Source organism: Sinohyriopsis cumingii, chromosome 14 (assembly GCF_028554795.1).
Source record: "Sinohyriopsis cumingii isolate HCF-2022 chromosome 14, ASM2855479v2, whole genome shotgun sequence".
In the NCBI taxonomy this organism is placed as follows: Eukaryota; Metazoa; Mollusca; class Bivalvia; order Unionida; family Unionidae; genus Sinohyriopsis; species Sinohyriopsis cumingii.
This window is the reverse complement of record NC_142974.1, coordinates 120915981-120940343: the sequence shown is the minus strand read 5'-3', so window position 1 is coordinate 120940343 and position 24363 is coordinate 120915981. Positions and strand designations below refer to the sequence as shown.

The 24363-nt window shown below is 35.8% G+C and overlaps 1 protein-coding gene across 2 annotated transcripts in view; it reads right to left on the bottom strand.

Moving 5' to 3' along the window:
• Positions 1-21334, bottom strand: part of LOC149784722 (solute carrier family 22 member 18-like) — a 36017-nt gene extending 14683 nt beyond the window's left edge. The window contains exons 1-5 of one of the 2 annotated variants that reach the window (XM_089932752.1): positions 21261-21334; positions 18368-18656; positions 12887-13130; positions 10551-10683; positions 3135-3238 (exon numbers count right to left, since the gene is read on the bottom strand). In XM_089932752.1, coding sequence (XP_089788878.1) covers positions 3135-3238; positions 10551-10683; positions 12887-13130; positions 18368-18598 — 712 coding nt within the window. In that variant the 5' untranslated portion in view covers positions 18599-18656; positions 21261-21334. Of the gene's footprint in view, positions 1-3134; positions 3239-10550; positions 10684-12886; positions 13131-18367; positions 18657-20810; positions 21233-21260 lie in introns of those variants that run through there. The other variant, XM_089932753.1, reaches the window with a different exon arrangement.
• Positions 21335-24363: the final 3029 nt, after the last annotated feature.

Below are 24363 nucleotides of genomic sequence, written 5' to 3'. Positions count from 1 at the left end.
AGACTGGTCACTCACAACCTGTAAGCCAGACTCGACACATGTAAAGACAGTTACTTACAAATGAAAAGATTATGTTGTGAATTATGTTTCAGCATAAAAATTTATACACTTAGAAGTCTGAAGTGCTCATGCAATTTTCCAATTGCCACATTACAATTCTGAAGGTCGTGAAAGGGCAATTAGTCACCACTTGAAGCACTACAAAACATGAAGGTCACCATAGGGCAATCAGTCACAACAAGGATTCCTGCACAGAATGTACATAAACTAATTCCTCATAACTCAGTTCTTCACCAATAGAAGCTGGGAATTGAAAACAGATCCAGCCATGCTGCAATAACAATAAACTCTTCACTGTCCTAATCTTACATTCACATGTTGCAATAACCATACAGACTCTTTGCAAATGGGGATTCCAAGCAGTTCCAACCATGTACTTGTATTACTGTGAAGCCTCTCCTCAAAATGGGACAGGAAACTGTAAACATGCTGTGACAACTGTGAAGGCGATTCACCAGCTGGGCTGCCAGTTGATTCCAAGTTTTTCTATCTATGTGTTTACATGCTGTGGCAACTGTGTTAGTTCTCTGCCAATGGTGGCTGAGTATTCCAAGCAGTTCCAACCATGTGTTTACATTCTGCAATGATTGTGTAGGCTTTCTGTCAGTGGGGGGCACCAGGGATTTCAAGCATTTCCAACTATGTGTTTACATGGTATGATAACCATGTGAGTTCTACCAATGGGGTAGAGGATTCCAATCAATTTGACAATACAGTTACATGCTGCAAAAACTGTAGGCTTTCTATCGTCGGGGGGGGGGGGGGGGGGACAGTGTGGATTCCAAGCATTTCCAACCACATGTTTACATAGTTTGATAACCACAACAACTCCACCAATGGGGTATGGGATTCCAATCAGTTCCACAATACAGTTATTTGATGTGATAACTGTGTAGGTATTCCATCATTGGAGGCTGGGAATTCCAAGGCATTCTGTCCATGCATTTAGAAAGTTCTTTTCATTGTATTTTTCAGAGACAAAGTGTTATATTCAGGGTAGAATCTTATGATATAATCCAACATATTGCCTAATGGTGTTTTCCTCCATTTTCTGTTAAGGTGATTCAAAAATGTCTGCTATGTTTTAAATGAGGTCACTTTATCTTGAGTACACTTAGTCTCACTTAGTACATTCATCATAGTCTCACTGAGTACACTCAGCCTGTTTGAGTACATTCAGAAGTCTCACTGAGTACACTCAGTCTGTTTGAGTACATTCAGAAGTCTCATTGAGTACATTCAGTAGTCTCATTGAGTACACTCAGTCTCTTTGAATACATTCAGAAGTCTCATTGAGTACATTCAGTAGTCTCATTGAGTACACTCAGTCTCTTTGAGTGCATTCAGTAGTCTCACTGAGTATATTCAGTCTCTTTGAGTGCATTCAGTAGTCTCACTGAGTATATTCAGTCTCACTGAGTACACTTAGTCTAGTCAAGTGCATTCAGTACAATCTCACTGAGTACTGTAGTATCATCAATTTTCATGGGGGACCAATTTTTGTGGTTTTTGTTATTGTCCCAAACCACGAATTTTAAATCTCCAACAAAAAATGAACCACACAGGTAGATGCCCCCCACCATTTTCTTACCGTGTTTCATTCCTAGAGATTAACACAGTTACTAGTATCTGATAAATCATGGTCAATACTGTGATCTGGTAATTAAATATTAGTTTTTATGTTTCTTTTATTTTTATTGTAACCATTTGAGGCAAGAATTATAAATCATTTTATATTATTTCAATGCAAACATTTAATAAGGTATCTGACAGCTGTAATTTTACACTCACCACCTTAACTTAATATGTGAGGTAAGTAAGGTTAGAGAGAAAATAGAGAAAAAGCATAAGGTATTCAAATTATAGTAATACTAAAAATGAAAGGAAAACATAACACAAAATAACAGTATATGAAAATTAAATTTAATACTTATTCAAATTGATCCTTCATTCGAGTACAACTATTGTTGAAATGTTTAAATCTTTCTGAAAGCATATTTAATTTTATCCATGCATTTTTAATCCAAAAAAACAACAATCAACTACAAAAACTATATCTATTTCTTCAAAAACTATTATTAATGAAACACTACGTATATACACTAGTTAGAGCAGAGAATTAAAGCTCACACTTCACAGATTTTTGAACAAAGCTACTGTATCAACATTGCGTCAATCAAGTCTCATGGTACTCACAAATGCTTCTCAAGTAAATAATCCCCAAATTAAACAAGTCCAGCTTTCTCAAAACCATTGATAATTAGGTCCGATCTTTCACTCATTGTCTTGTGAGCTGCAATTATCCATTCAGTGTGATTGGCTTGATTAATGAGGTTGCAAGGTTTACTAATACTGTGCACTGGTTGTCACCAGTAACATCTTTTTCTGTAATGGCGTCCGTGACCTGTTTAGCATACCACTCATGGAAGTGGGACTTTAATTCTTCTTTGTAGTCTTTATTTACCATCGAGTACATCCAGTCTCACTGAGTATATCCAGTCTCATTGAGTACATTCAGTCTCACTGAGTACATCCAGTTTCATTGAGTACATCCAGTCTCATTGAGTACATTCAGTCTCATTGAGTATGCTCAATCTCCTAACTACATTCATCCCAGAATGGAGTCAATGACCTCATGTTACGAACTGACTCCTTGTAGTGAGTGACTACTATAAATTCTTAAAATGAATCAAGTTAGTTGAGAACACTTGAGTAGCTCAAAAGTGTTAGTTAGAAAGTGACCGTTTGGTCATCTTTCCTTCCATATAATAGTAAAACACCAGAACAAATATTTATAGAATCAGACTTAAAATCAATATGGATTCTGGATTCGATTGACCAGCCTAGTTAGGGCCATTCCAGAATTAAACACAAAGGAGGAGGCTTGTGGAAGTGTGTAGGTGGGGTTAATCGAGATTGTTTTAAATCACCAATTAAAATTTTGATGAGTGATGGTGTCTTTTAAAACCATTTACCCAACCCAACCACACCCAACAAACCCACCCATGTAGTTAATTATGGAACATTATTTAAATGATCGCACTATAAAAATGAATTACCTGCCTCTGACTTACCATCAGACTGGTGTGCTTTCTTCTTATAAATGGGAATGAACTTAAGTACCAATAAAATACTGAGGATGGAACCAAGGAAGGCTGTAAATGCTGAGGCTTCTTCCCTAGGAGAAATCAAATGTAAAAAATTCAGAAACGACACAAATGCCCCACCACCCAATCTTTTAGTCAACTTACCCAAAGGCAAAGAAGTAGCAAATAGAGATTACAATTAGCAAAATTTATTGCACTCACCAATAATTGTGTAAATTCCACATTTGTATTGTGCTGGGATAAGTACTCACAGCAGAAAAATGTGAGACTAATCTAAACAAAAATAAGGGGAGTGCTTATAAATGTCATGAAAAAGGACACACAAAAGAAATTGCACCATTCCACTTTATGTTCTATTTCTGCATTACCCTTTACATGTATAATTTTAAAAAATTCACTGACATATAATTGGAGTATTCATTTGGAACAAGTCCAGAACTATACAGCCACAATATAAAATGTTCACTTCTAGTTTATTTGATAAAAGTTTCCTTGAAATTTCATCAGCACCTTAGGTTCAACTCAAAATGAAATGGACGTCATATTTATGAATGACTGGTACAATGCTGTGTTAGATTCATTTATAAATTTCTGGTACAACTGCTGTTTTGAATGTCATATTTATAAATGACTGGTTCAATTGCTGTTTTGTATGTCATATTTATAAATAACTAGCTCAATTGCTGTTTTGGATGTCATATTTATAAATGACTGGTCCAACTGCTGTTTTGGATGTCATCATGTCATATTTATAATAAATGCACATTAAATCCCACAATACTGGAATATTATTTTTCACAAACCTAGCTTTTGAAGTGATGCAAAGTTTAATCATATATAATATATAATTTATTTATATGGAAAAAAAGATTTATCGGTATTTTAATGCCATAGGATTGGAGAATTTTTAGAGACAATATTCTGAATAAATGCTATGTCTCAACTGCTTTGCTGTGGCACCCATCAGGTGTTGTGACAATACATGCAAGTGTCTGAGAAACTGAGTAACATGCAAAAACTAACATAATTAATGAAGCAAGAAAACCAGGTTACTGTGATCAACTCTGCCTGTAATGAATGATCAGTAAACTCCATGATGAATACAATTTTTAGATTTTACAACTGTGGATACAACAGTGTAAGAGAACATGAACTAAATGTCAAATTTATTGTAGATGGAACAACAACAACAATGCAATAGAAAGGTAATAACAACGTCCATGCTACACAGTGAAAGAAAATCTTAGGTTTATAACCCTATCCACATTGGCATTTCTAGCAGAAATTAAACAATCCAATTGTCTTTAACATGAAAGGGTGTTTACTTATTACAATGACGATGGAAACATATCTGAAACAGCCAACAAAATATAGACTGGTGTGTGTTTTTGGATTTTTAATGTAACTTTAAAACATTTTCAGTCATATTGCTAGGATGTCTGCAGTGTGGCAGTTTATAGTGACGTCTAGCACTGGGGAATCATACCACAGACATATGGCATGACGAACCACCCAGTCACATTATCCTGACACCAGGCCGAGCAGTCCTTACACTAACCTCTTAATGCTGAGTCACGGTGAAATTGGAATCAAAATATCAAAGATGTAATGAACTGATAGCTGAAAATACAAAATAAACGTACAGCTGAGTGTGCACAGAAGTTGCATAATCACAAATATCTGGTCACAGTGACCTACATTTTTTGTTTGGTTACCCACCCAGATATGCATCCACATTGCAATATGCACATGAAAATTAGATTATAACAGGCTATGCTGACCTCATTTTGGTTATGCTCAACTAATCTTTTTCTTCTGATAACTGCACTTATCAAGTTTTGAATATATAGCAAACTAACACAAATTATACTCAATTGTGAAAATTATCTAGTTTTTATGTGGTAGCATTCATAACCTCAACATGCATCCATATTGCAATTTTCATAAGTGAAGGTGAAATAAAAGTCACTAGAGTATGACTTTGTGTTGGTTTGTTTACAATGTTAAGACCCAAGATACAGTCATACCAAAGACTTACAAAAATGGTACTAACAAATGCCTCGCTAGGAACTCAGCATTAAGAGGTTAGTGTTAGGACAGGTTGGCCTGGTGTCAGGATAATGTGACTGGGTGAGACATCATGCTACATGTCTGCGGCATGATGCCCCAGTGCTAGACATCACTATAAACTGCCACACTACAGACATCATAGTGATTTGACTGAAAAATTGTTAAAGCTACATTACAAATCCAAATCACACACACATCCACCATGTAGGTGAATAGGATTCAAGATACTGAAGCTTTAATGAATAAATCACTAGAAATTTCAAAATGACTTAAGAATTTGAAATTACATCACAATGACCTAGTTATGGGTATAGATAAGTTCCTTTCCATGATATGCAATCACATAACAATTTTCATGACTGTTGGTGAAAAAAAGTCCAAGATATAGTCTGAGGCTATAACAAACTGAAAGCTTAAACTACAAATGTCCCTCATGAATATTAGGTCCTAATGACCTAGTTTTGGTGTGGTTGAGTTACTTTACTGAGATGTATCCCTATAACTTAATTACTGTTGGCGAAATGGAGATCAAGATATTGAGGGTGTAACAAATGAACAGCTGGAAATACGTAAGAAACTAGTATGTGAAAATTGGGTTAAACTGAAGTAGTATTGGTATGGTCAAGTTACTGTCATCAAGATGAAATCACATACCAATATTCATAAATGGAAGTGAAATAAGGTCCAAGATATAGGAGGTGTAACAAACAACTGAACACACAAAAGTCAAGATCATAATGACCTAGCTGAACTACTCTAATCAAGATGTATCTACTATAAATTTTCAGGAGTGTAGGTGAAATGGAGTGTAGGTGAAATAAAGTCCAAGATGCTGATGATGTAATGACCAAACAGCTAACAATGCAAGTCATTCAAGCATGAAAACTGTGTCAAACTGACATAGTTTTCATAACTTTGTCTCTTTCCTTGAGATGCTAGGGTTAAAAACTGAAGAAAGGAAGCCTGCAATATGCTAATCAAAATTACTAAATTGATAGCTTTAAAAAATAACTTTGATGACAATTTCTTATTATTATGTATTTGAATATAAATTGCATTCAACATGCAAGTGACAAAAATGCTAGTACAAGGAAAAAGTTAACTTTAGACTCCAGACACAATCACATACCAATTTTCATAAGAAATAGCATACCATGACAATGCTGTTGTAACAAACAGAAAGCTGAAAATACAAAAGTCACTACAGCATGAAAACTGGGTCACAATGACATCATTTTGGTATGGTTGATTTACTTTTGTCAATCTGTATCTACATACCAAAACCTATCAATGAGTCTGAAATAGCAAACATTTTAGTAAATTAATGTTTCTCTGAAGATACTTACCCACTCACATTAACATTAGGAAGAAGTTCTGCTCCCTCTCAAAACCTGCAATTGATATACAAAACATCTGTCTTTCCTGTTTATATTCTATATAGATGAACAGAAGAAACTCTTGTCAACTCTCCCCTTTACCTCCCATCACCATGCTTGAGTGATATCTCAATGAGGATTCTCACATTTGTGAGGAGGTGTGGGAGGGTTTAACAATAATGGGATCAAATAAGTATTCTGAGGAGGTATAATGGGATCAAATAAATATTCTGAGGAGGTATAATGGGATCAAATAAGTATTCTGAGAGAAACATAAATTGCTAGAATATTTGCTTTCTCCTTTGAATACATTCCCTGATCACACTAACATTAGTAGATAAGGTAACAGAAGGAGGCAATGCTATGCATCCTACCTTTACCATGGTCATAATTTGTTGATACAGTCTACCAGAAAATGGGATGCCACTGGTCTGTCAAATAGCAGAAAGTAAAGGAAATGGCAAATGAAGAAAATCAAATCTGCCACTGGATTGAGCAGGCCAAGGTGTTACAAAATTTCTTTGAGATCCTCATCCTGTTGAAAATAAACTGTAAATTCAGTAATCCATACCACGTAAAATTTAAGGAAGGTAAACAAGATTGGGATTTCTAAACAATTCCATACCCAGGTGGACAAAATGCTGTGATAGAGTAAGGTCTGAGTTGTCCAAACTGATCAAGTACCCTAGAGAAGTATTATTTATGCCTTCACTAAAAATAAATTAAACCATGTATTTTTATAGGATGTTGTCGATATATGCCATCATCACTGCCAACGAGGTCAACTGAAGAAGAGAGATTACAGAGTTTACGGTCTTGGTAAAAGATCAGTAGCCAATACTGAGGCTGAACTGGAGAGCATTAAAGTAGATAATGGTTTCCTGGAAACCAAACCAAAGGAACTTGCATGAGGATGAGTGTGTACAGGGCTGTTAAAGTATAAATCAGTTAAGTTCAAACTGAATGCAAATTCATCCATTTTACCTACAGTCATATTGACCCAGCTACAGTCATACTGACCTTGCTATATCTGTTTTAAACCTCCACACAGCTATGTACTTGTTGAGCCAATTGAGGTCTGTGACTGGTCAGAGATTCCCATTGAGGTCTATGACTGGTCTGAGATCCCCATTGGTCTATGGTACTAGAAATAGCCTGGAGTAAAATCATATCTTCACTGACGAATCATCAAGTTACAACCAGAGCTGCTACTATCAAATTCCTGCCTTCTCCAGAATGGACAGCAATTCCATCATGGATAGTCAAACAGTAGAACATGCTGTATAAATTAATTCCAAAGACCCTCCAACAGATCGGATTAATTCGCTGGAAACAGGCTGATCCATGTGGTTAAAATATGAAGGAGTGTCTGCGGGCAATTAGAGTGGCAAGTCAATGTTTGCTGTTAGAAGGCTTGGGAAAGGGGAAAACTAGTTTCCAATTCCCTTTATTTGACTGCCTTTAGAAATGAGTTGCCTGTTGCTGCCTGAAGTAGGATTGTTCAGCTTCCTTTTGGCACTGACAGTCTCTTTGCTGCAGCTGAGACTGGCTTGGACTGAAAGTTGGTGCAAGCAGCAAACTGAAGAGGCACTTCTTATGATGCCCGCCTGTGAGCTTCATCAGACTTTCTGTCAAAAGCAATGGTATACCAAATGGTGCTGACCATTAGGCCAAGGCATGACATGATGCAGCTTTAGGGTGGACAAGTGTGAGCAGGCATCTCATCTCATGAAATCCTGGCTGGCCAAAGTTGTTTGGACACTTTGTGATGTGTGATTCTGATAGTCACCTTGGTAATGTGAGCAGTGAATTCTTGCTTTATTGAAGTAAAAAATATGCTAGGAAAGCTAAATCTAGCATCAAGGAGGTAGTGATCATGTTTGCTCTAAAACTGAGGGCTGGTCATACTGACTGCATCATACTTTTTGTCCAAAGACATCAGCTCAGAAATGAACATTTTTGAATGTGTACCATATCAGCATGGAGAGAAATACAGTGGTAGCAGATTTTCTGAAAAGAACACCTTGGAATTACCTGGATCCTGTATTTTATCCGTTAGGCAGTCCAAGATTTCTTTAGCCAATGAAGGATCTGAGTTCAGTAAGGTGTCACAGCTGTCTCCACACTCAGTGTGAGGTTGTCAACATTAGGCACTCCATCAATTCTAAATAAAACATCTAGGGTGATAGTGAAGAGGCTGAGCTATCATCCCTGTATATAGTTTGATATCTCCATAAAAGAATAGGCCATCAAGATTTAAGCCATCTAAATGTAACAACATCTGTGTTGCTTCCATGGCCAGGTAAGTGTCATTGTTTGCTTTTACCAGTGTGAAATGTCAGTGTGTTGCACCCATGGCCAGGTAAGTGTCATTGTTTGCTTTTACCAGTTTGAAATGTCAGTGTGTTGACCAAGCAGTTTATAGTCACAGATTCCAGCTCACTAATTATTAAGTATGGCTGCCTGGACAGCTGGACCGAAACAGCAATATATGGCCTGGATTCATAACAGATCATCCACATTCTAAAAATATATCATGTGCCAGGACTTAAAGACCCTAAAGTCATCTTCAAACATGCAGACGGAACTAATGAAATATGAAATGCCACTCACTGTACAACTCAAACTGGAGATTATATTGCTTTCCACTGCCCTAGACTTGACTCTTCAAGCCTTTTCAAAAAATCAAATTTCTTCTAACCACTTCGCACATACACTGATGATTATGTGCATCAATATTAACAGTGACAGGGGCCACAAGTGGCTGACTGGTCTAAAGCTCTCACCGTTACGGATCACTGCCATCTCACCTCTGTCTGTGTGGGTTTGAGTCTTGGGTTCGGCTAACGTGGGCACATGAGGAAGCTTGCCAGTAGCTTCTCATGGGACAGTCTTTCTTTCTGGGATTTTCCCGGGTTCTTCCTCCACCATCTATACTGGCCACCATGTACAGCCTATCTTGTGCTGGAAAATGGCGTTAAACCCTACAACAACAACAATTAACACTGGCACATAGCATCCCAATGTTTAATATCAAATAACAAGAACAACAACAAAAAAGAGAAATAGCAACCCTAAAGTGTTCACATACAACAAGAACGACACTAGAAGAAAAGTTTGTGCAAGAAGATGCAAATAATGCACATATTTATAGACTCTGTCAACTTGAAATCATGTGCATAGCTTATTTTATGTTAATTATTAATGGGAAAAGAAACAAAATGATGAAAAAGCTCAAAATGGCAAACTTAAAGTGTTCATATATAATAATAACCGGAACTGTTATTTAAACAACCAAAATTACAAAACGTGTAAATAAACAACTAATAATGAGCACCAATGACACCATGATGGAACACAAGGTAAAAAAAAGTGCTCAACAACTGTGTAAAATTCACGTAATATCAACAACTTTAGCAAAATAATGATTGTAACATGTAAATAATTCTTTACATTCATACGGACTTTGTTGTAGTTCATGCCTTTACATTCATTACCATGTGGACTTTATTGTAGGGAATACCTGTAAATTCAATACTATATTGATTTATTTGTTGATGAATGTTCAATAATACACAAGATTAGCTAAGATTCTTTAAGATATAATATATATGATGTATACTGTACCAGTCAAGCTAAAAGCTGGTAAAGAACCACAGGCACCTAGCCCTGGTGAGGAGAGGTAACAGGAAAGGTTGGGAAGAGCTTTTCCCTTCATCAAATATGCTTGTGAAATTGACCTAAACAAAAGGTCACATGAATATAAAATTTAGGTCACATTTACCAACTCTTAGTGGAATTGTATAGTATTCTAAAAATACGGCACTGGCTTCCTGACGCAGAATTAAAAATAATGCATTTGTAAAAATGTATAATGATAATATTGTATGAAAACAAATGTCAGCATATTTAGCCTAGACAAAGGCACATTACTTACCCTAGATGCTTGGTTATCAGGCCGCCGACAGCCGGACCAACAACCATCCCTACTCCGTAGGATAATCCCAGCTTTCCCAGAGAATCCGCTCTCTTACCCTCCTCACCAAGGTCTGTCACTATCATCTGACCTCCTGGGAAAATCAATCAATAAATCAATCAATCAATCTCATATTTACCCATGTATAAATGATATCCAGATGCAAACCATGATAAACAAGATCTATAATCCCTTAATGTGAAGGCAGATTAGATCTATGTTACACTGTATCCTGGCAGATTAGTTTGTGTTATGTTGTGTGCTAGCAGATTAGATCTATGTTACACTGTGCTGGCAAATTATGTGAATGTTACATTGTGTGCTAGCAGATTAGGTCTATGTTACAATGTGTGCTGGCAAATTAGGTCTATGTTACATTGTGTGCTGGCAAATTAGGTCTATGTTACAATGTGTGCTGACAAATTAGGTCTATGTTACAATGTGTGCTGACAAATTAGGTCTATGTTACATTGTGTGCTGGCAAATTAGGTCTATGTTACACTGTGTGCTGGCAAATTAGGTCTATGTTACACTGTGTGCTGGCAGATTAGGTCTCTGTTACATTGTGTGCTAGCAGATTAGGTCTCTGTTACATTGTGTGCTGGCAAATTAGGTGAATGTTACATTCTGTGCTAGCAAATTAGGTCTATGTTACATTGTGTGCTGGTAGATTAGATAAATGTCATAATATGCTGATAGATTAGATCTCTGTCACAAAGTGCACTGGCAGATTCGGACTTTGTCACAGTTTACTGGCAGGTTAAGTCTAAGTCTACGTCACACAATGTTCTGATAAATTTGGTATATATCACAATGTCTGGATAGGTACGGTGTATGTTTTCAGTCATTATTATTACATGCTTTATAATCCCGACAAATATTTCCAACAAAAATGTAACATGAAATGCGAGTTTTATCACTGCTGACATTAGAATTAGGCCACCAGAGTTCTATATATGTTCTGGACAACAGCCTTAGGCACCTTAATGCTATTCTTGCCTATTCTTATTGCTTATGTATAGTCTTGTTGACGTCCTCACAAAATAACACATTATGTATAGTCTTGTTGATGTCCTCACAAAATAACACATTATGTATAGTCTTGTTGATGTCCTCACAAAAAAACACATTATGTATAGTCTTGTTGATGTCCTCACAAAATAACACATTATGTAGTCTTGTTGATGTCCTCACAAAATAACACATTATGTATAGTCTTGTTGATGTCCTAAAAAATAACACATTATATGTAGTCTTGTTGATGTCCTCACAAAGTAACACATTATATATAGTCCTGTTGATGTCCTCACAAAGTAACACATTAAATATAATCGTGTTGATGTCCTCACAAAATAACACATATAGGCTTGTTGATGTCCTTACAAAATAACACATTACTCATAATCTTGTTGATGTCCTCATAAAATAACATAGCATATAGTCATGCTGATGTCCTCACAAACTAACATTACTATATAGTCATGCTGATGTCCTCACAAAATAACATAGCATGCATAGTCCTGTTAATGTCCTCGCAAAATAACATTACACTCTGCAGTGGTGGTCAGCAAAGTGTGATGCGCAGAACTGTTTTCTGCAAGAAATCATGATAACTGTCAGGACAAATAGGAAAATGGTGAAGGGACATTCTCTTATTCTTCTCTGCACTCTTTCCAACCCCAAAGCAATATATGGAGAAACAAAACAATCACATTAGCTGTTCTGTAAATATCAAAATGGATTATAAATATTGCCTCTAGCTCATCCAATCAGATGCAGGATCATCTCATTAACATGCATGGATGTTGCTCTTAACCGAAACAATACATGACCTCAATGATTTAAATATGCTCCCTAGACTATCCACAAGCCTAGCCAATTGGAAGTAAGATCACATCATTAATATGCATGGAGGTAAATCATGAACAATTCAACCAAGATCATGCTAATATAAGCTGTAACATACCACAGCTTATAAAAATCTGATAAGAAATATGACATTGACATAACCTCTGGAAAAAAGGATTGACAAAAAAACACAATTGACAATGGATTATAGACAAAAAGCTATACCATATTAATAATAATACAAAATTATATTAGAGGTCAAACATATTATAGATAATTATAATTATTAAACTCATGTAAAAACAGCTTCCTTTACATCAGTATTAGTTCTTAATTAAATATTATTAATATATATACATATACATAATCTTTTAGTGGCAACATGGTATTGGATATTATGTATATATCAGTCAATATAAAAATCACTGTCCTAGCAATATATCACTTACCTTGCATAGCATGCATGAAAACCGATGGAAGCCGTGACAGGAAGAGAAGCGGAACAGTTGATGACAGGCTAAGAAGGAGATAGGTTAATGCCGATGCAGAAAATGCTAGGGTCATGGCAGCTCGGCCTCCAAAAATGTCACCAAATCTTCCAAACAGTGGCCCCCCTGCTAACTGAACAATGGCAAATGTTGTCTGAAGGTATCCAAACATGACGGGATTCACGCCAAGCTTCTTGGAAAGGTACTGCAGAATATAAATCAATATTGGATGTAAGCAAAAAATTAGTTGGAGATGGTTTATTGGTGATGGTAGGCAAATTTAAAAAATGTATCGCTTTCAAATACAACAGCAACACGTGCTTGCAGCAGCTATGTGTTGAGATAATTTGTGATTATTCAAAGGCCGTGTTTATAAAAATTAGAGTTTTGTATTATCTACTGAATTTTCAGGTTTTTGAAAAATATGGCCTTGGCATTTTATTTTCAATATTACAGAGATCTCTTTAAAAGCTACTATAATGTTGGACTTCTTAAACAAACTGTACTATGTGAAAATCAAAAGTACCTAAAATTTGATTTTTTTTCTCAACATGTCCAGTATTTACATCCCAGGTCACTCATCAAATGGGATGTTTACACAGGGACCGTTTGGCTGCAAAATCTTCCTTGAAACTGAAGTCATATGTGATTTAAGGTAGTCTGCTCTTGTGTGTGTGTGTGTGATTTGGATTTTTAATGCAGCTTTAAAAAAATTTCAGTCATATTGCTATGATGTCTGCAGTGTGGCAGTTAATAGTCATGTCTAGCACTGGGGCATCATGCTGTAGACATGTAGCATGATGTTCCATCCAGTCACATTATCCTGACACCAGGCTGACCAGTCCTAACACTAACCTCTTAATGCTGAGCAACTAGTGAGGCAGCTGTTAGTACCATTTTTTAAAATAAGTCTTTGGTATGACTCGGCCAGGGTTCAAACCCACGACCTCCCGCACCTGAGGCGGATGCTCTAACCACTAGGACACCAGAGTGGTTGTCTGCTCTTGTAAAATCATCATACCTTACACAGCTTGAAAAGATGTCATCCTGTAACATCATCATTATAACATTCGTTAAAATCATTGCTGCAACACTAAAAGCTCCAAATATCAACCACAGACAAGATGGCAATTTACCCGGAAATCTGATGAAACTGATCACCAAGTGTAGAATTTTCATTGCAGCATCGATACATGTCATCTGATTGCAACACATTTGATATAAGTTTTCTTTTTATATTTGCGGCTACATTAATGGAATTATTACAGTACTTTATAATCATCGAAAGTAACAGATTTCCCGTGTCATTGGAAATAAGCATTGATCATGCCATAGTCATGTGACACCCTTCTTCTTTGTTGCAAAATGCAGGTTATTAAACTTTCATGAATATTCATGGAATTTTCAATCCAATCAGAGGAGATGTTAACAATTCAGTCAGTGGTTGTAGCATGTTCCTATGATATTCCTACACAAAGAAATAATCCCTCAAACTTTATGCAGATTTGAACAAATGTTATAAATTCATCATATATCATCAAAATTGGCATATTCCATGCTATATGTTGCTACCAAATGTATAAATCAGAAATGTTTATAAATTAACCGCAACAAGCACTGGATTTGTAAAACATATGAATTTCCCCATGTCGGCATTGTCCGCCATATTTGAATTTTCTAACAGCTGATAACGGTGTCAACTTTTCCACAACTGATGTTCCAAAACTAAACTTATTATTAATTTTGAACAAAACTGGTGTGCCAGAAAAACATGCTAAGATGATTTTTTTATATAGATTTTATCGTATTAATGCTTGTACAATGTACAGTCGCAAAATGAACACACAAAGCATAGATTTTGTCCACTACAAATAGGCTCAAGTTGTCGATGCTGTAAATATCTGAACTGACAAACAGTCATTGGTTTTAAAATATGTTCAACCTTATATTCATTATGTTACTGCATTCATTTAAATTTTGTAATGGGATATTGTCTGAAGCAATAATGAAAAAAAAAGCATCACTATCAGACAAATGCAAAGTTTCAGTATGACAATTTTTTTCCTTTGACGAGTGTAGCAAAGTAACCACACGCATACTTAAAGTGGGTTCTTAAATTCCCACTGCATTGAAAACATTTGATAGGATTAATAATGTTTTCAAAATACAATACAAAAAAATACAGTCTAAAAGTGATAAATTATTTTGCAGGTGTATGATATTGAAACATTAGTTTCAAGTGAAAGATGGCAGCATTTCCTGGTCCATTCTGCAAGGACCTAAATATAACATGACAGGAATTAGAAGATGAAACATACTTGAATCCAATTCATGAAATTAGGTCTTACAACATTGTTTCAATGACAATTATGAATAAACATTGCATTTTTTTTCGAAGTTGTTTTACATGCATATGAACTATTGCTAATGCGATATATTTGTATTAAATTAAATGTCATAAAAGTTATGAAATGTTTACATGCTTTTCATTTATAGGTGAAAATACTGAAGTTGGACAACAGATTTTAAAAAAAGAAAAGAATTCAGCAGGAAAAATGCAATCATTTTTCATGGAAAGAACATTTTTCTTCATTTTCATGACTCCCACATAAGCCAAATACATTTATGTAAGACAGAAACTCTAGAAATTTGTAAATATTTTGGAACTTAAAAATTACATAACTTTATTTCTAATAGAGATATTTTAAAAAATTAAACTATTTTGGAATGCTGTTAAACAGGTCTATATGAAGAAATCAAGTGTTTGCAGTTATTTCAATATCAGACTTGGGTTGCTACTCCAAATGAGATTTTATACACTTGCACTAGCGACTTGAGTACAGTGAGTATATGTGAGATAAGAATGTGTACACATCGATTCACATGACATTCCTTTATCAACTTCCTCATGAAACAAATGTTTCATCTGCATACAGAGAATGGTTACTGTTGATACACTCCAATGACAATTTAAGGCAGTGAGAAAACATCTGGCTAAGAGACACCTTGGTACTGATCATGTACACATGTACAACAGGTGACCATTACATACCAGTACACGACTTTTATATAGGAAATTTAACAGAAAATAGAATGGTCATTAAAACCTAGTGATCTCTGTATAAAGTGTTATCTTATAAACAATTAGGCTAATTTTGTCCTATACCTTTTTATATAACGACACTTCATGCAGATAGATGGTCAACCAATTAAGCGCATAAACCTCTGCATTTTTAAGTGATTTTGGATGACTGACCATTAGTCACTGCAAAACATAAGTTTTCATGCAGATAAATTCTTGACTGATTCACACGTAATCATCCAAAGTGTCAATCAAGTGTCTCGGAAATGCTTAGACATTGTAAGAGTACATCCGAAAAACATGATATAATTGCTGGGTGGCAAGTTCAAAGACTTTGACTAGCTGCTTCTTAGTGAGAAATTGTGGTGATATTTACAAGGACTGAATTCAAAGGAAGAAAGAGCCAGTGATGTACATGTGGCCATTATAACAGTACATCAAATGAACAACTTTAGCTTTCATTACTGTGTTCCTTTCCAAGTGTAACTGAATATGTAGTGCATATGACCTCAAAATCATGATACATTAAGACTTAGACAAAACGCTGTTGCGAATCTGGATAATTATTTTGGGGTTAAACGGCAAATTGATGAAAATTGTAATGAGATTCAGAAGATTGCTAAAGTTGCTAGAACTGCTAAGTTCACATGGAACACTAGCCAGATCTAAGAAAGTGTGTCCATAGAATAAGACCAATCCTTCGCCTGACATAATTTAGTCTCACTCTAAGGGACAAACAAGAGCTATATGTCAGTGGTGTAAAGAATTAGAAAATTTAGTTCAATGGCAACCAATGGTTCTTCTCATCTGGAAATTTAGCCACTTCAGGTATACCCAATATGCTTCCGGGAGTGGACTGCAATTTTTGCTGGTGGGACACCTATTTTTCCCAAAATAGGAGTCATGGACTCCTGTTTTAAAATCCTACCAAGACTCCTGTCAATCACAGGACAATTTTCAGTGTCAATCACAGGACATTTCATGATAGAATTTTAAAACTGCAGTCTGATTTGGAAAACCTATTAAATTTCACTCAAATTAAGTTTCCTTATACATGTATGATAAACCAAAAACTCAAGACCAACCAGAACAATCTAAGGTAAGGACATCAGGTAACTGGGCAGATAAGTGATATGTAAACTAAGACTTCATAAATGCCATTTTACTTGTCTACATTTACTTTCTTTTGTGATGTTATTTTTTCTTCAGATATGATTTTGGTGTTCCATAAAAAAAGCTAAAACAATTGTAATGGGGGTTTGGGAGTCCTCCCCCGATTGGGTATCGAGGGGCAGCACCCCCAATCTGGGAATCCTGGGGGCTAAAGGCCCAAAAACGCATTTAAACTCCTTTTTGTCACCACTGACATTTTTTACTCAATGTGCAATCATTTCTTTTCCTTCTCAATGAGAGCCTTTATCCTTTCAAGCTGGTGTTTGTATTGGCGACATGCAGTGCACATATTCTGACAGGGCTACACCTGTTCTCTCATGCAAGAAAGCTTTCTTCTTATAGTAATTAAATGCACTTTTTCCAGATGCCTTCTGAGCTTCAATTTGTCTGTATGCAGCTTCTTTTTGGTGCTGTTCCAAGCTCTTCCAACTGTGATTACTATAATACTGATCTTTCTTGCAGAGGTCACAAAATGCCAGTCCTCTAGCATTTAGTTTTCTTATAAACTGACCAACTAAATGTCTGCTGACTTTTTGCTCCAACCATTCCCATTTCCATACATTTTTTTTAAACCCTTATCTAAACTTTTCATGTCATGGGCTCTCTCAGCAACTTAGGAGACCATGTTTTGCAAGCATGCTTCTTCTTTCCATTGCCATCAGTTTCCATTACATGAAGATTCATTGGATGAATTTGAATCTTTGACCAATCAGAATACTCTTTATGAGAGTCGTGTGTTAACTAATATATGAAACAAACAATTTGCAAGGATTGTTGCAGAATGGGATTGGACAGACCGTTTTTTAAAAACCAAATCAGAAATGATATAAAAAGACAGACTATATCAAGACAAATCGGATTCAAGTCAGGAGAAATGTGGAATTCCGCTTTTAAAATGGAGAAAAATCATGTCTATTTCTGTAAAAAATTATTCAGATGTTTTATTCCTAAAAATACAATCTCACTGCTCTTCTCTTTCTCATGATATGTATTGGTGTACAAGCCCATTAGAAATGGAGTGATCACTAATGTTCTGGAGTAAACGTTATTGGTTTCACTTCTTGATTTGCATGGCAGCACAATGTTTCCTCTAACATTAGATTTTGATCCTGGCCACCAGTTTTGTTTGTACCCATTTTCATCTTTAAACGTTTACTACTTTACAATTGAGAAAATACAAAACTTACTGGTAATGTTCCTGTTTGAATCCAGAAACATGTTGCATACAGGAAAATGTTGATATGTGTCACCAGAATTATTTTATTGAAGTCTCTACCAAATAGTCGGATCTTATGCACAGTTCTTAATGGCAAATCTGTGCTTTGTTGCCCATTGTCCTCCCTCGCCTTCTCCATGACAGATTGCAAGTGATTAGATCCATTTTTTCCATCAGCCATGAAATTTCTCTTTTTAGTCATATTATTATATCAATAAACTTGTATTCCAAGACAAACCATACTTCTGGTATTTGAATGGCTGCAAGAACAAAAGAAACAAATATTTTTACTTGTATAACAGGAAGTAGATAAATTCTCATAATCATGTTCAGAAATCAAAGTGGATTTGTATGTCTCACCGTCAGGTGTACATATCATGCAAGACTGATTATTACACGACCTTTTATACAACAGCCATTACAATCATCACCCCATACCCATATCCACCCCTGGTAGAAGTGAAACCCAATTCCCAACCTTGCCACCAGCTAATGAGATCTCAACAAGCCCCTACATGAAACATTCACTTGTAAATATATTCCAGTCAGTTGTCAAGAACAAGCAACAAGGCCACTTTTTTTATTATACCTTCCCCGCCAGCCCAGGTTGGCTATCTCAGTGTCTCCTTGGGAAAGGCACTTAGCTCAAACTTCTGTCTGTGATAGTAAAAAAAAAAGTAGCGAAAGTACTATTAAAGAAACCAACCACCCACCAACCAAAATTGTTTGAGAAAATACAGAGAAATGGTGTTTTGTTACAAGTCTATCACTTTCATTGCTACTCTGTAAAGAACATACCATCATGCCTGTCTTCTTCAAGCCTATGTTTGCACATATTTTACAAAAAAAATTAAATGGCTAATCAACAAAACATTTAAAATGGACTTTCTAATTTATGCCTTTATATTTTTTCTTTTCAGGATATTTATTTGTTTGCTTTTTCTTTCCATGGAATTCATTGAACCTCAAGTCTATCAAATCTCAATTGTTGCATATAATGCTTTAGTTTTCTGGGAACTCATCAAACATCAAGTTTATTATTTCTCAAATGATGCTTTACTTTCCTACAATGATACTGAATAATATGCAGAACTTTATGCAGCATTTATTTTCCTGTATTGCCCAATGCCCTTCAACCTCCTTTATATGTTGGCAGAGTACTGGACTAACAATTCATGAACCACAGGTTCAATACCTTGCCACTGTTTTAAAGGCCATCTACTGTAAATTTCGTAATACCATTTTATGGCTGCATTTTTTAATAATAAAAGATTTCTTTTGCAAACAAATCTGTATAATTGTGCATTCTATCTGCACATTACAGAAACCAGTGGCAAACAAACTTCTGGGGACCAGAAATTTTATTCTGATGCAATCATGTGTGGCTGAGGAATAAGATTATGAAGGCTAACATATGCACACAACAAGTTGTTATATAAATTAATTACCTTACAGCTGTAATCTGGAGAAGTTAAATGTAGGATGTTTTATGTGTTATAAATAATAAAGTGATCAAAGGTGGTGTATGATGGCTTTCAAGCCTTTTTATAAAATTCTGCTGACCTTTGCCAGAGGTGAGATAAAGAGGAGAGATTGACCAAAAACGATTGTGCCAGAAACACTAAAGCAGGTATTTGGATCTTTTGCATTATTTAATTGTTGTTCAAGTTATTTTTGGAAGAATATTAAAGGACAGTTGATATATGTTTACACTCAAGTATATTTCATGCATAATCAAGTTTTTTCAAACTCTGTTCAACGACATATCAAGCAGCCAAAAGCAATGGTAACAAAGGAATGACAATGTCGGTTAACTTCTGATATATTTTCTTTAATATGTCTGATAACATTGGGACAAATGTGGTAAGTCATATTTGTTTCATTAAAGAAAATTAACCCATACATCAAATGACTTCTGCATCTCATCCATGAAGTAGGGGTATTAATATCAGTATTAAAACAAACTCTGACCCTGATTTGCCTGCACATTATGTGATGGCAGATCATGATCAAGTCTGTTTTTGTTTGGGTTTTTTTTGCTGCTGGATGTAACTTTTAAGTGGGTATAGTATATTAGTAAAGAAAATTGTATTGGTGCTAGCGCATAGTACAACTAAAGCATTTCGACTTTTCAAGCTGCGCAACAGTATCAATATGGGTTGCCAGCCATGTGAGAAATTCTAACCTGGAAACAAGCTATACTGCACAGATTGTTCAGGCTGTAAGATAACCCACCCACCCACTCCCATTAAGCATTATCAGGGTAGACGACGACGTCTTATACCATATGACAAATCGTAAACCACAGGTGCCCATGGTATAGGACCCTATCATAATATACAAGAGACGAAAACAGCAGCTGATCGAGGGTAAGGCGTAGAACGATTTTAAAAAAAAACAAAGAAGTTATTTACCTTGTCTCTTTCATAGTATGATAGACATAGTCCTATATCAGAACGGGTCATGGGTATAATATGAGGAAATTTTGTCACTTGGTATGATTTTTTGGTCTCCCTTTAGGTTCTTGCTTTCTTCAAACTTTAAGCTCGCGTCGAGCACCTGTGTCGCAAATTTGTATGCTATGAGGATAAGGGCTGAGTCTTCACCTCAGCCGAGTGATATCTAAGATCAACAAATAATTCTCAGATGTAATCCTATTGGCAAATAGTACGTAACAATATGCATTCTAAATGTCAACGTGTCGTCAGCAACCCAACATTGCATCAATCATGCCTTTCAGGCCGAAACAAACTTAAACATTCTGTTAACAATGCGTATCTAATTATTTGTTTGGACAGATATGTATAAACAATAAAAAAAAATGCATTTCTTATTATAATCAATCTTTCTGGCATTTTACGGACTGAAATTCGTTGTACACGTTCTTAACCCTCTTTGTTGACAGGTGCGCGAAATTAGAAGTATTACGAGTATGACCATAACCGGCGTCAGCTATTTTTATTCATATAAAAGATATTATCCTACCGGTGTACTAAAAGACAAGAGCAGCTTTACTTGAAACGAAGAAATAAGTGCGATAAAAAAATTCATATTTTCATTTCGTCTTTATCAAATTCATCAGCATGTTCATTTTCTAAATGAAACTCGATAACAAAACACACTGATCAATCACAGGCACTTGATTATGTGGAAACTAATGTGTACACTCACCAGTGTTATATGGTGAGTGTACACATTAGTTTACACAGAATCAAGTGCCTGTGCCAGTCAGTATGTACGGCGGTATGTAAATTGGTTTGCGAAAAGAAGAAACAAGTGTGAAAAGAACTCGTATTTTCTCTATGTCTTTATCAAATTAAACGATTTTTTTTAAAATAAAAGATAATTAAAAAAAAACAGTGACCAATGCATTTTTATAGCAAACATTTTCATGACATTTTGGATCTACAAGCAAACAGTACGTACTATGTATCTATGTATCTAAGTGTTATGTATTAAGAGTACATGAACACGACCTTCAACCCTTTTCAGACCTCGAAAAATGATTAATAACAATAATGTGGACTAATACAGAGGAATCCGACCGTATAAACTTAAATTCACGAGGGAAACCCAAGTGGGAATGGAAGGATCCTAAATCATTTTGTGACAATTGTTGGGCATGTACACAATGGCTTTACTCCAGTAACCACAGTCCTGGAGAAAAAGGTGAAGATGACTTCTGTTGTCAAACGAAATGATCTACACTGCATACAAAAGCAACGCAACACTAAAATGTTTTAACCGACGATTCAGGGTACCCTGTGTCACGGAATTGTGCACATGTATTGCTTGGAACAAATACAATATACTCGGGTTTCTTTTCCGTGTACAGAGTTACGCGGGAGGTCGCGAGTTCGAACCCCGGCCGAGTCATACCAAAGACTTACAAAAAATGGTACTAACAGCTGCCTCGCTTGGCGCTCAGCCTTAAGAGATTAGTGTTATGACTGGTCGGCCTGTTGTCAGGATAATGTGACCGGGTGGGACATCATGCTACATGTTTGCGGCATGATGCCCCAGTGCTAGACATCACTATAAACCAAGGGTAGGCAAACTACGGCCCGCGGGCTGCATGCGGCCCGCCAAGGGCTTTCATGCGGCCCGCCAAGGGTTTTCATGCGGCCTAGGAACAAGTCATCATTCGCACTGACTCTGTTTATGTTACTCTGTTTATCAAATAAATGTGCTTCTTTTGAAGTTTCATTTATAAAATATTAACGACATATTAACTGAAAATTAATTATGATGTTATTTAGAAAAACCTTTTGTTTTTGCTATTTCAAATATTAATTATTTTACTTAATGAGCTATGCGGCCCGCGACAAGGTGTAAATTTGTGTATGCGACACTTGCCCTGGAAAGTTTGCCCACCTCTGCTATAAAGCGTCACACTGCAGACATCGTAGCGATATGACTGAAAAATTGTTAAAGCTAAGTTAAAAATATAAGTCACACACACACATAGTGTCTTCATTGTAATCTGACCCCAACCCGGTTTATCTTGTTAAACCCCGATGGGTATATTATTGTGAATCTGTGTGCGCTTGCACACTTGTTTGTATGAGAGTAAAGGTTAAAAGTGACGAGTACATACGTTTCAGAAAACCTTATCATATCGTTTAGTTGTTTCTTGTTTGTTTTTTGTTGGGTTTTTTGTTGTTTTTTTTTGGTTGAAAAAAATAGTGTCACTTTACTTCATCAATTTCCATGCGTGTCTAACCAGTCTTTAAAAGAAAATGAGGTCAGTAATAGTTGGCTCATATATCACTAAAGACGTATATCGCTAAACAATCTTTTTATCCAGTGTGAACATCGCCGTGTAATCTTCTTTTCAAACATTTTATCTGAAATGTCAAATAGAAATTTCGTCATCAGTTCCACGGGTACGTTTGCCGCGTGCCCACATCGTATGACATCAGTGATACAAAAGGAGAAATGCAGTTCACTCGGGAGAGGACATTAATACAGTAATAACAAGGCATGTACTGCAAATAAGGTCATAAGGACGGAAATAATTATAAAGACCAACTTTTCATACCAAGCGAATGGGGAATAAGGTCAAAATACACGGAAGTAAAAACCGTCCATTAATGATGCTTTGCACTGAAAATAAAGTAGTGACGGCGCTGTGAGATCTTCGCCTTACGAGGGTCCGAGTATAAGCATAATAGCGTCACGACTGCATAACAACTAAGAGCATAATAACTTCATTACTACATAACAACTAATAGCATAATAGCTTCATTACTACATAACAACTAAGATCGTAACAGCTTTATTACTAAATAACAACTAAGAGCATAATAGCTTCATTACTACATAACAACTAATAGTATAATAGCGTCATGACTGCATAACAACTAAGAGCATAATAGCATCATTACTACATAACAACTAAGAGTATAATAGCATCATTAGTGCATAACAACTAAGAGTATAATAGAATGACTGAAAAATAGGGCCCTTAAACTTGATGACTTTTTGAAGGATCAATAGTTTTCACGTCACCACTTCAAATTATCCGAATGTAAAATAGTCCTATTGCGTCTCTTTATCTTACTAGCCAATCATATCGCGTTTGCAAAGTATGGGAAATCCTCGTTCAGGCATAGTTTATTTCCGCTTGTGATCTGACCAGACTGTATTCAAGAACAACCGGTCTCAATCTGGAGGCAAATAGTTCAAAATTTGTCACCATTTTGCCAATTTTATTTTTTCATAAGATTATAATTTTCATCTCATCTCTTGAGCAGGCGTTAAAATCATGGCGTGAAAAGTATTGTTTAAATACAAAGAAATTGATCATACAACATTCATAACTAGTATAATTTTTTCTTTTGTGTCTTAAAACAGTGAACAGTCACGATTAATTTCACATTATAAAAATGTATTTTGCCTTAAGAAACACTCATTAGTACTGTCTAGCACCCAAAAGTCTGATATGCATTTGTTTTGTTTTCACTT